The sequence below is a fragment of the Bombyx mandarina genome, chromosome 20 (assembly GCF_030267445.1).
Source record: "Bombyx mandarina strain Sakado chromosome 20, ASM3026744v2".
Lineage (NCBI taxonomy): Eukaryota > Metazoa > Arthropoda > Insecta > Lepidoptera > Bombycidae > Bombyx > Bombyx mandarina.
Window position 1 is genome coordinate 4,205,492 of NC_143226.1, and position 12,687 is coordinate 4,218,178.

At 44.5% G+C, this 12,687-nt stretch overlaps 1 protein-coding gene and 1 long non-coding RNA gene across 2 annotated transcripts; both read right to left on the bottom strand.

Moving 5' to 3' along the window:
• Positions 1–59: 59 nt before the first annotated feature.
• Positions 60–8,820, bottom strand: LOC114251482 (uncharacterized). Its single transcript, XR_016324802.1, has 2 exons — positions 8,130–8,820; positions 60–4,049 (listed from the first exon to the last, which is right to left on the bottom strand). It is a non-coding gene; the product is annotated as an uncharacterized LOC114251482 (long non-coding RNA).
• On the bottom strand, positions 4,581–7,459 carry LOC149500672 (uncharacterized). Its single transcript, XM_089735919.1, has 2 exons — positions 6,854–7,459; positions 4,581–6,533 (listed from the first exon to the last, which is right to left on the bottom strand). The coding sequence occupies exons 1-2, from the start codon at positions 6,986–6,988 to the stop codon at positions 4,596–4,598; spliced, it is 2,073 nt and encodes a 690-aa protein (XP_089592045.1). The 5' UTR covers positions 6,989–7,459; the 3' UTR covers positions 4,581–4,595.
• Positions 8,821–12,687: the final 3,867 nt, after the last annotated feature.

The following is a 12,687-nucleotide window of genomic DNA, read 5'->3' on the forward strand; positions in this document are numbered from 1 at the left end:
TCTTCTACTCACATCACAGAAAAATATTTATAACAAATAAAACCATGCACCCGAAAAAATTTTATTTTTTTATTTTACGCTTCAAAAATTGATTTAATTTTTCTTTAATTCTGTAATTGAAATCTTGTATCACTTTTCAAAATTCTGAACTGAAAGTAGTCTAAAGCTGTAATTTTTACGGGCCTTTGCACTTTAAAACTTTTTCCATTGGGAGACAAAAAGTACCAGGCAAATTCTTCTGCTCTCAGTTCATGACCCACGTTTACAATATTTTCTTTTGTTTTTTGGGTAATTTCGTGAAGGTTTCGTGAAACCTGTAATTCATCTTCCACATTGGGTTGCATTACATCAATCGGTGCTATCACTGATGTCTGCAATGGAATTATTTCATGAATTACTTGTTGTTCGGAAGTGATTGTTTGGGAGGCTGCTGGTAACCCTCTCGGCACTCTGATGTGTTTCTGTCATTTCAGACTCATCATGTACATCGGATCCTGCCCTGGCATCCCACGACATCGTCAAGGACCACACGCATCCTGGCCATGTCCTCCCGCACCCGAGCACTCTCCGAACGGAGCTCCGCGTTTTCCACCTGCACGAAAGTGTATAGTGCTTGCAGTTCCTCCATTTGCAACCGCAGACTAATCACTTCGTCCGTGCTTGTGCGCTTTAAGAGATCATCCAATCGTGTCTCCACGGCGGTGGCCACGCGGTTCAGGGCTTGCACATATGTGCCCTTCAACAAGCCCGATTTGGTCGCCAGCGCGGAGACAATCTCCTTCGAGACTACGAATATCCCTCGTGGATCCGTAGCGTCCATTTCTTTGGCCAGGGAGCGGGATAGTCGCTCAACCTCACATGAACTGCATCTCTACGGCGGGAGGTACCGGTCCGCACCGGGGTGGTGACAACTGGTTCGCCATAGTCACGGTCAAATTCTGTGTACGTCCGCATCCCTTGGGGGACAACGCCACAGCATTCACCAGCTCTTCCTCGACTGCCAGGAACTTGGCAGGTGCGGGTTCAACCTCCGAGGACTCTGAGGGAGCGGGAGCCGCCGGAGCTCTCGGGTCAGCCTGGTTCCGACTGACGAATCGTCCGGCGCTGTCGTGGACGAACAGTGGTGACTCCCGACCGCTCGACGCGCAGCCCCTTGCGGGAGAGCGCGCTCGGGGTGCACGAGCGGGACCCTCTCCCTTTCGCGGCTCTTGCTGCCGCCGCCTTCCTCTTGGCATTTGTTGGGATGTGAGGGATTTTCCTCCCGCCGAGCGAGAGGTACCCTCCTGGGGTAATATCTGTTTACAATTGTCCATGTTCATTAGTTTTTCCTTTGTTATTTAACCAGGGGTGTGGTCCCCTGGGATCGGGTGATGCCCTCGGGACTGGACTCCCTCCAGCCATTCATCCCTTCGCCAGGCATCGGAGCTTGGGATTGGGGTATTTTTATAGAGGTTTACGTCCTCGCGACCCCGTGCCTTGTGGCAGCGGTCACCGCCCCCCACTCAGTGGAGATTACGGGTTGGCTGGTCGCCCACCGAATGCCCAGGGCAACTAGGTAGACCACCGCCCGACGCTCGAAACGAGCAACCACGGAACCACGCGTTCCCCTGTAGCCGAAACCGGGGACATAACCAGCGGCCAGCAGTTGCAGGAAATGTAACGCTGGCTAACTCCTAAGACGACCGGGCACAGGGTGCCACCGCTCACGCAAGCCGGCAAACCGGTGCCGTCGGAAGCTGCATTCTCCGGAAGGAGCACTCTTCACTTGATGAAGAGTGTGGAGGGCGCAGACCTTCCGCTCCTCCTAGTGCTGGTTTGGTTCGCGTCATCCGATCTCTTTCGTTGCAAAGCCTAGCTAAATTACCCTAAACCCAAAACCTAACCTTAATCTAATCCTAAACCTAGGACCTTAACCTACATCTAAACCTAATCCTAAACCTAAAAAAAATCCTCGCAACGAAAAAGATCGGACGATACCTCTGGGAATGTCGCCCAGAAGATCCCGTGATCCGCCACCTACGGACGCGCCTGGTGGAAGTCCAGCATCTGCCTCCTCGCAGACGATTCCCGCAGCACGCAATCATTGCGTGCTGAAGGTCCCGTCCAGATCCCGGGGTAATTAGTATACCTGCATTATGCTCTACGAACAGATTTTCTAAACCTTGACGAAGAGTGCAACCGAAATTTGTTTGATTTAATTTATCATTCAAGCATCAATAAATACTTGGTTCTTCATCAAAAGTGATCTGAAATCTTTTGTCGAATGTTACCAGATCATGTTTGATGGTATTAAAATTTTGCACCAATAGATATCCATTATCATCAATAGGGTGTGCCGCTAAATTTCTCTCTGTTTGAAATCTTATATTGCTGTAGATTTGGTCACCTATAATCATATTCAGATTAAGGACATTTGTAGACCAGTGCTGTGGTGAAAGAATACAGGTCCTTAGGATGTTTGCCAATGGCATCGCACAGCATTGTACGCCTGCAAATCCTGATGTAAAAATGACGTCGTTGCCTTGGTGCCATGAAGCACGTACCTTTCTCGATAAATCCTTAATTTTCATATAAGCACTAGTATCGTTTGTAGATTCTTCATTGGTCTCTACAGCAATATTAACTGGTGCTTCTTCGACTCTTATGATATCCCCTTCGTCAATTATAACATTTTGATCGATGGTGACATCTTTGTACAGCGGATTATTTGCAACTGACCAATACAGTGCATCATAAACTTTTTGTCTAGATATTGAAAGATTCAAGACGCTCTGTAACAATAACTATTCTGGCATACATGTTAGGAAGGTTTTCAGTGACTTCGAAAATTTCTTGAGCGAACTGTACCGCTTGGCTTCGAAAGCTGTATTGCCCAAATACGCCACTTGATTGGATGATCTTAACAAATGGAATTATACGTGAAATTAGCCTTTGTTCAGCTTATGATAACACAGCAATAACCTCTGGAATAGGGCCTGGATCCAAATTATTCCAATAAGATTTAGATGGCGCTATATTTTTCATCGAACTCAAATGGCCTGGCAACGGTTGCAAACTTCTAAACAAAAATTTCTGTTTTGATTCGTTAGGCAAGTATGGTGCAGTTTCGGTATGTACAATCCATTTCGATATTTGATGTTTATAGCACCGTTTGGTACCAATTTCACATATCTTATCACAAAACGTGTTAATTGACTGCATAAAGCCCGTTACACTGGCTCTACTTAGTCTTCAGAATTCAGCATTTCGTTGCCGCATTTGCTGCAAACGAGCTTCTCTGGCTTGATCTGATTCCGAGGCTCGGATCTCAGCAATAGAATGACGCATTTGCTGCAAGCGGACTTCTCTGGCTTCGTCTGATTCCGAGGCTCGGATCTCAGCCATGGAATGATGCACTTGCTGCAAACAGGCTTCTCGGGCTTAATCTGATTCCGAGGCTCGGATCTCAGCAATAGAATGATGCATTTGCTGCAAGCGGACTTCTCTGGCTTCGTCTGATTCTGAGTCCCGGATCTCAGCCCTGGAATGACGCACTTGCTGCAAACATGATGATGCTGAAATAGTGTTCTGAATCTAGTCTGAAGTCTGATTTGGTCATGTGACCCATTTGTTCATATTCATCCATGAATTCTATGTATTTCTGAGCAAACAATGGATATCTTCCCCTCTTGCGTTCGAGCGCCTTGCTTGAAACGCTGAAGAGCAATTTCTTGTGAATCGCTTAATGCAGGCTGGTCTGATAAGAGTGGCATTCGTACCATATATTTACCATCTGGTGTTCTTACCGTGGTTGCCTGATGTAATTCTCACATTTCTTGTGGTCTGGATGCTCAACCTTCTCCATAGGTGGCTCCTCTGATTTCCAAAATCTCTGAACTGCCTCTTCTAGGTGGGTGACTTGAACACCATAATATTGAACTGATGTAGGTATTTTACCACTGTTGGAAGTAATCTGCTTCCTTCTGGAGTTCGATGAGTTGACTCGTTCTGATGAGTAGCCACTGGTCCCATGATGACGTGGCCAAAGCATGTGCCATATGCAGCTGCTCCTGAAAGTAAAGATATTTTTGTACCATCAAACACATAATTGATAGTATCTGTTCCTAATATTAATTCTATTTCTTGATTCATTCTACGAGAATTATCTGCTAACTGAATATTATTATACTGACATGACCGCGAATCCTTTTGATTGGTCTGATATCAAGACAGCTCCGTCGTGAGTGTATACACAATAATTGCATTAGTACTGATGACTGGTAATGGCTTATTGGTGGCCTGATGACTATTTTAGCCGTTTGATCAGGCTGTCTGACTGATTGATTCCCAATACCGTAAATTTTACATGAATTGGATTGTCGATACAAAGGACATCGGGCACCTTTGTATGGGACACTTACCTACAGCGAACAAAAATGAAATTAGGTCTGGTGGATAGGCAATTGAATCTAGTTTACAATGGTATAGGTCCCATATCTGTGAGCCGTGGGAATAAGGAGAAACTGGACATTAAAAAAATATTTTTTTTTTTACTTTTTTGTGCAATAATTCAAGAGGAAAAAAGGAATAAAAAAAACATGTTTTTCTCTTTACTTTTATTCTGCCGCATCCAAATCTACAAGAGTTTCGTCTAAAAACGCCGCAGGTGCGTGAAATTCTTCTTGATATATAGCCCAAGATAAAAAGTATACCACACTGGCGATGTGCGCGCAACTCCCTACAGTGCGGCGGCCGTGTATACAGGAACAGTAATACCCTTCGAGGCTTTGTCTTCCTTGCAATGCCGGATTTATTAGTATATATGTATAATAGCGTTTTGCTCTTATGTGACGAGACTGTATTCTGCCTCGTATTAATATTTTATTTTCTACCAACTCTCTGCGATGGTATAATTCCATTATATACACTCCGTTTGGCCGCATGTGTTCATGGCAATAAGATTTGGCCAATTTCAAATGGTATATTCCCAAGGTAAATAAAAATAGCTCGTCGTAAGTTAATTGTGGAAAATCTCTTAATTCGGGATTGTTTGCCTCTATCGGCGTGAATGCAACTCTTTGCCTGTTTAAGTTGTTTCGAATCACGTAATCAGCCAATTCATTTTCTCTATTTATATTCTCATTTATTATATTTATAAACTCTGCGGCATGAGCGTTATCTCTATATGGCTGATAAGTGGCATTGATAAGTGCTGCAGTTATTTTAAAATCAGTCATCATATTTGTAAGCGCTACATTAAAATAAACATGGCGGAATATTTTGAAGTCTTTTTTAAAGCGACCATTAATAGTCTCTACCACCCAACGACACATAGTGATTAGACGTGATTTATTTGCATCTACTGTGCTCAACTGCTCTCCTCTCGTCCTTGTTGGCGGCATATGTGCATCATATCCATGCTCTTCGATGGCAGGGATAGAGTCTCTAAAGCCGCGGTCCAATATGAAAATATCGTTGGCGTTCAGAAACCAATACCAAACTTCCTCCTCCATCATGTGACGCATTATTTCGGCATCCGTAGTAATAGCTGGATACGGGCCTAATACGTCTACAATATAGCCGTCTGTGCATACAATTAAAAAGGGTTTTATTAAGTTGCGGAATTTGTGCAGGCTATACGTTCTTCTCTGAAAAAGGAAGTTGGAGCTTTTTTGCACGTATATGTATGTTCCATCACACACAAGAATGGCCGCAGGTTCATTCTGGTTACCTCCAAAAATATGACTCGGGATGGTTAAGTTGCGAGCTACTACATCTTCTCTCGTCATGTGATCCAAACCCAGATGGCGGGGAACAAACTCTTCAGATAAACATTCTCGAGCTATTTTTAGTTTTCGTTCCAATGTTCTTCTCGACATATTAAACATAGAAGCTATACGCTCGTCTGGTTCACCTGTTCTTATTTTAACTAAATACAGTCCCAAAACAGTAGCAGAACTGTTGGTTCTATCACGTAGAGAAGATGTTTGATTCAAAATATTATTGAATTGAATTTTATCCATACCCGTATAAAAATGTAGTTCATTGTCATCTATCTCCTCAACATTTTCGAAGTCCAACTGAGTTCCTCGTTCCAATCTCCATTCATACAGCTCGATAATATCGAGAACATGAGCACTATTAAAGTTTTCATGAAGAGGTATTTGCTCATTAAGTAGATCTTCCCATTCATTGTTTATCATATGGGGTTGGCAAACTCGAGCAAGTTTTGGTATGAATAGCTTATTAATACGAAAAAAATGTAACCTGACATATTTTGGCACAGCATTTGCTGGTACGTTTCTGCAGTTTTGAAAAACACAGCGTCGAGCAGTATTAGATACACGCAAATATCCAGGAATAGTCATAAGACCTATGTCTTGTTGTTGTTGAACGTCAACTACTATTTCTTGGACTTCCTCTTCTTGTACTTGCTGGGGTAATGGTTCTTGAACTTGCTGAGGTAATGGATCGTCTACTGGCCGGACTTGCACTGCGCGATAAAATCTCAGCCAGCAAGGGTTGCATATTGATAGTGTTCCATCAAAAGCAATCTGTAACAAGTTTATTTTACGGTTATTAATTGATAATCATAATAATAAAGGTCACAACGAAATACACTATGACCAAGGAATGAACAGTTTCAATGGTTGAAAAGGACTGGTATGACGTCACAGCTGGCTGACGTGGCTGTGAGTACTTATTCATACAATGTAGTGTAGTAATATTTTAGGGGGCATTCTAACCGTCATAAACAACTTTTTCTATGGAACCAATATGGAAATCCCGAAAGAAAAAATAGCTGCCTAGCTTTTGTTACAGGATGTATATAACAGGAATGTTTAATATATATAATAAATATTGAGAAACTTACCTCCCGTGGCATTATTTCTTGTAATAATAGTACTGCATAGTCATGATATCTTTCTAAAAACATTTGTGTAAGACGATGTCTTCTACGACGTAGAACAGATCGCTCACACGACACACAACTATTTCGTCGTTCCATTTCACAGCCAAATCCAACACGAAGGCAAACAAAATCCAGTAAACAAGCAGTAGGTAATTAGTAGACTCAGAACACAATGGGAACACAGTAAAACACAGATCGCTACGACGGATGACGAAGGACTGCGTTGTAGTAAGATAAGCTAGCTACCTGCGCGAGCGCAACCAAACCTGTTTTACGACAATGGGCGAGAAAGAGAACGCAACATGCACACCCACTTATCGGATATCAGTCAGGTTGACTTTACGAAAATACCACGGAGTGATATTTTAACTTACTGAGCGGTCATATTTAGTAATTAGGACAAATAGTCAACTTAAAATATGAATTTCATTTTACTTTTATTTCCATTTTCCCATTGTTATGAATTAAAATAACCACATAATATTAAATATGATTGGAAGCACTATGATTTAAAAGTGTTTTGGTTTATGTTCGCGACTTTAAAAAAAGCGGGTAAAAAACGCCCAATGATCTTTAATTTAATGACTAATGAATCCTTAATTATTGAGACACTAGCTCCGGTGTCTAATAAGGCTCTGATCTGAATATAATTACTATGACTATTTTTAATACTGATATAGGCTGTGGGACACGGACCTCCCCATGACGCCAGTAGTATCGACAGCCGCCGTATCTCAATCTGAAAGTGGGGGTGAGATCCGCTTGCCAAACCGCAAGTCCTCATACATTGCCTTGGCTAAACGCACCCGCTGGCCTGGTTGTCTAGACCTTGGCTGACTGAACTGAACTGGTGAACCACAAACCCTTGAAGACGTGGCTCGGGTCTGATCCCCGTGACTGATTGCCTGATCTGTACCAGTAGTCTTCCGGGACTGATATAACCTGTTCTGACCACTACCGGTAGATGATTGACCTTTCTTTTGTGAGTCTTAGAAACACAACAAGGTATTGTGTGTCTCGGTGTTACAATATTTACACCAACCCTTGTGTGAACAGCTCTTCCCCGGATGTAATCGGAGGCATAATTCACATAGTTGTTTCTTGGCTGCCCACACCCTGCGTTTATATGGGTGCAGCTCAAGGAACTCCCTACACTTGTATAGGGTGTGTTCTAAATTACAAAATGAACACTTCACTTGATAATTTCCGGTCTTGGACTGAGTGGACTGATACTGACTGGTCGAGGCCACTGGACGCTGCCGTGGACTCCTCGGCCTTGTTCTTCTAATAGGTTCTGAACTACGGTGTGGTGACTGACCCGACACCGTTGACTGAAGTCTGCACTGTTCATTCAGCAGCTGCATCAGCTGCTCGAAGGTGGGCAGGCTGTCCTGCGCCTTGCCATATCGCTCCTCGAACGTCTGACGCAACCTAAATGGTAATTTCTTTAGTACTATGAAGATTAAAATATATGACCACTGAATAACGGGTGGTGCTAACTGACTGAGGGCCTAAATACTTTCACTCAATGGGTCGTATAGATCCCTTCTGAGGTCTGATGCAGGTGTAACTGCAGACAAACTGATGATACGCTCCAGGTAGGTTAGCGCCCGTGAGTTGTCATACCTGGCCTTAAGTAATTGCCAGGCACCCTGATAATTGCTGCCGTCCATGGGCAGATGACCAATTACCATCAACGCCTCACATCGGAGTGAGGCTCGGAGGTAATAATGTTTCTCTGATTCTGATAATGTTGGCTGACTGTCCGTCCACCAACGACTGCAACAAGTCTCTGAAACTAATCCATTCTAGGCTATATTGCCACTGAACTCAGGCAACTTAATGGCTGGCAGCTGGACCTTCAGCTGGTCTGAAATGGGTGAACGCGTCGGCGAGGCTGGTGAAAGCATTAATTTTAAGTGACATTGCACTCACCTCGCTGAACTGAGTTTGAATAGCCTCCAGCTCCGCCGCAAACTCGGGCTCGTCGGACTCCGCTTTGTTGGTAATAATTACCTCGTAACACTCCAACATGTGAGGAAAGTACGTACTGAACTGCAGCTGGGCAGCGGCTGTGGCTGATGAAGGGTTGACATCTTGAACTGATTTAAACGCGTTAGTCAATATCGCGTAACGCGACTGAAACTGGGCCTTATCCTTCAATACCCCCTTAGAAGACATAGTTTATTTAATTAAAAACTGATAACTGATAATTGCCTTACTGATCTAGTAATAATGAATATTATTATGTATTGATATGACTTATTATTGACTGACTTACACTAACTAACTATTCTATTGTTAACTGACAAATGCACTACAGTGTACCTAAACTGAATTACAAAGTACACGATAAATTACTGATATTATAATTAGAAAATATTATTAACTACGTTACGTATTACGTATAACACTGATTCACTGATGTACTTGCGCCGATGCGTCGGTGATTTGAGCCGGCCGCCGGCCGCATGCCGGTTTCACCGCTTCATCGTTGAGGGCGCCGCGTGCTGACACCAGCAACAATATCATAAGAGTCCGAAAGCGTGTCAAAATAGTTAACGGTAGGTGGAGCATAAACCACACCTAATAGAAACAATTGAATTAAAAGGACTTTCATTGAAGATGTATTCCATAGATTTAGAATAAGCAGAAGATGATGAAGAGATAATTTTATGATTTAGGTGTGAACGTAAATAAATAGCGACTCCACCACACAATACTTACTAGTTACCGATTTAGGCCTAATCTAAGGTAGGTTGCAAAATGCCTAAAAAGCACAGCACAACATAAACCACCTCTGCAAAAAAAAAACGATTAACTGGAGAAGATCCCACATAGCTTACCAACTAAATATTTAGAATCCAATTTAACAGTATTATAACTTACAAAAACAATAATAAAAACATACCCCAGGAAACACCACACACAACTTCAAATATAACTAGTAAGAAATATTAATAATTTCACATATTACACAAAAGAGAAAGTGAGAAAACAATCTCATCAGATACAAGGTACAAGGTACAAGATAATTCTATATTTACGAAAATTTGGAATATTTAAAAATAAAGATAAAGTGAGAAAATAATTTTAATGTTCAGATGCAAGGTATGTTTTTTTTTTTTTTTTTTTATGATTGAAAATTTACTGGTGGCCCGAAGGCCTTTCCAGTTTCACCAGGACACGTGGGCGAGCAAAGGCTCAGCCAGGAGAGGTGGGATTTGCTAACAGCTACCCGAGCGCCTCCGAAGGAGACCTAACAGCTCAAGAGTAGCTGCTTCGCGAATGAATCTACTACCGGATCGGAATCGCGACCCGCTGAGAAGATCCGGCGAGAAACTCAGCGGGCTGATGCATGGGTTAGGTTGCACGTCGACCTCTTTGTCGAGTTCGACGAGTACGGTTACCGGGGTCCCTAAGCCTGCCCCTAGTATTAGAGCTGAAGGCATCTAATGCAAAGGTTATTGGATCTGATGGATCCGTAAGGACGTGTCTAGGGCGTCGACGGTGACTGGCTCCTGCATGATCAGGATTCGGGGAGTAGTCAGCGGCGGCAACGATAAGGCGATTATCATGACGCATAGCCTTATCGAAGTATCGTTCCGACGCTGACTTCATGTATTTCCGAATTGATTCGAGGCCCAGGTCGTCGTGTAGGTCAACGTTCCTCACGAACCACGGAGCCCCGACAGCTAACCTGCAAAAGCGGGATTGTAGGGGTTGGAGGGTGTCTATGTGTGTGCGGGCCGCGCGAGCGAACACCACACTCGCGTAAGTCATGACGGGCCTTATGCAAGTTTTGTAAAGTGTCACCTTGTTCCGAAGGGACATTTTACTCCGCTTACAGATCATGGGGTAGAGTCTACCGAGAATAAACGCGGCACGGTCACGGACTGATTTTATATGCGGGCGGAATGTCATCGATGCATCCAGGGTAACGCCCAGGTACTTGACCTTCCTGGCCCAGGGTATGGGTTGTCTAAAGAGAGTAATCGGGGGTGTGAGATTCCTCCTCCTAATCCGGGAGGAAATCCGTGTGGAGCTTCCCCTCTGAAATAGCACCGCAGTACTTTTCGCTGGGTTGATGTCTATGCGCCATTTTCGGAACCACTGTCCTAGGGCTAGGGCTGCGCTCTGAAGCTTCTTCGCGATTAGGGACTTATTTCTACTAGAATAGTAAACAGTCGTGTCGTCGGCGAATAAAGCTAAATGGGTCGGCGGCGACCGGGGAATATCGTTGACGAATAAGCTAAATAGGAGGGGTGAGAGGACAGAGCCTTGCGGGACTCCAGCTGTGAAAGGTCGTGGGGAGGAGCGGGTTCCCTCGACTCGATATCGAAAAGAGCGGTTCGACAAGAAGTCTCGTATGATGAGCACGAGACTATCCGGCACGCCCATGTTGAATAGTTTGAAAATCAAACCATTGTGCCAGACTTTGTCGAACGCTTTTGCGACTTCGAAGAAGAGAGCTCCCGTGTATAACGGTTTTGGTCGATTAAGCCCCACAAGAATGTGCTCCGTGAGGCGGTGCACCTGTTGAACGCATGAGTGATTTGTACGGAATCCGAATTGTTCATCGATGAGAATGCCCTTGGATGAGACGAAATCTCTGAGGCGCTTGTAGAGCAGACGCTCATACAGCTTGCCTAGAGACATGAGGAGGCTAATCGGGTGGTAGCTCGTCGGATGATTTTTTGGTTTACCGGGTTTATGTATGCCGATAACGTCCGCTTCTTTCCACACCGCGGGAAAGATACAGTTCGCCATAGCGGCATTGAAAATAGATGCCAACATCACGATGAGTTGGACGGGTAGAAGTTTAATAACGCGGTTAGATATACCGTCGGAACCGGGAGCCTTGCGAGGACGTAGGTCTTTGATCAAGTCTTTAACTTCCATCGGGGTGACGGGTGGTAACGCATCCGAGGGTGGCAAGGAGGCTCTGCGTTCTACCTCACTGTCTACTAATTCTACACGAACAGGGTCCACGGATTGAGTGCTGGGCGTGCACTGGGTTTGCAATGTATCGGCCAGCAGCTCTGCTTTTTCGTCATCACCAAAGGCCGCGAGTCGGCCTGAGGGGCCTACGAGAGGGGGCATAGTTACTACCGTATCCGATTTGAGAGTACGAGCTAAGCGGTAGTAAGACCTTTGGGAGGGCGCGAGTCCTTCTAAGAAATCAGACCATCTGGCATCTCGGACTTCGGCGATGCGAGACTTTACGTCGCGTTGTAGGGCACGCATTCGAATACGATTATCCGCGGTAGGATACCTGTCGTAGGCCCGTATCGAGGCGTTCTTAGCTCTAAGGAGTTCCCTAATATCGTCGGACAATTTGAAGCGGTGAAGGAAGTCCTCCGCTACAACTTGTTTCGATGACCTATCTAATGTCGAGGTGATGTGTGATGTTAAGATGTCTATGGCTTCAGCGGTATCCTGAGGAGACGGGGTAGAGTCCGGGTTAAACGGGAGCGATGGTGGATCAGATTCAGCCAGGCTGATGCCCAGCGTGTGCCAATCCACCACAGTCCTCGTAACGGGAACGGAATCGGGAGCGCGACCGAGCTTCATAACGACGGGACGGTGGTCTGAATCTAACTCTGAAACTACTTCGATCGAGTGTAAGCGCAGAGTTACGTTTTTTAATAACGCTATGTCGAGTATATCCGGGCGATGCGCGATATTTAGCGGGTAGTGAGTCGGGGTTAACGGAGCGACGATATCGAAGGCGAGATCATCGACTAACGCGTCAAGCCGCCTGCCATTCGGGGTTGTGGTGTGTGAGTTCCACC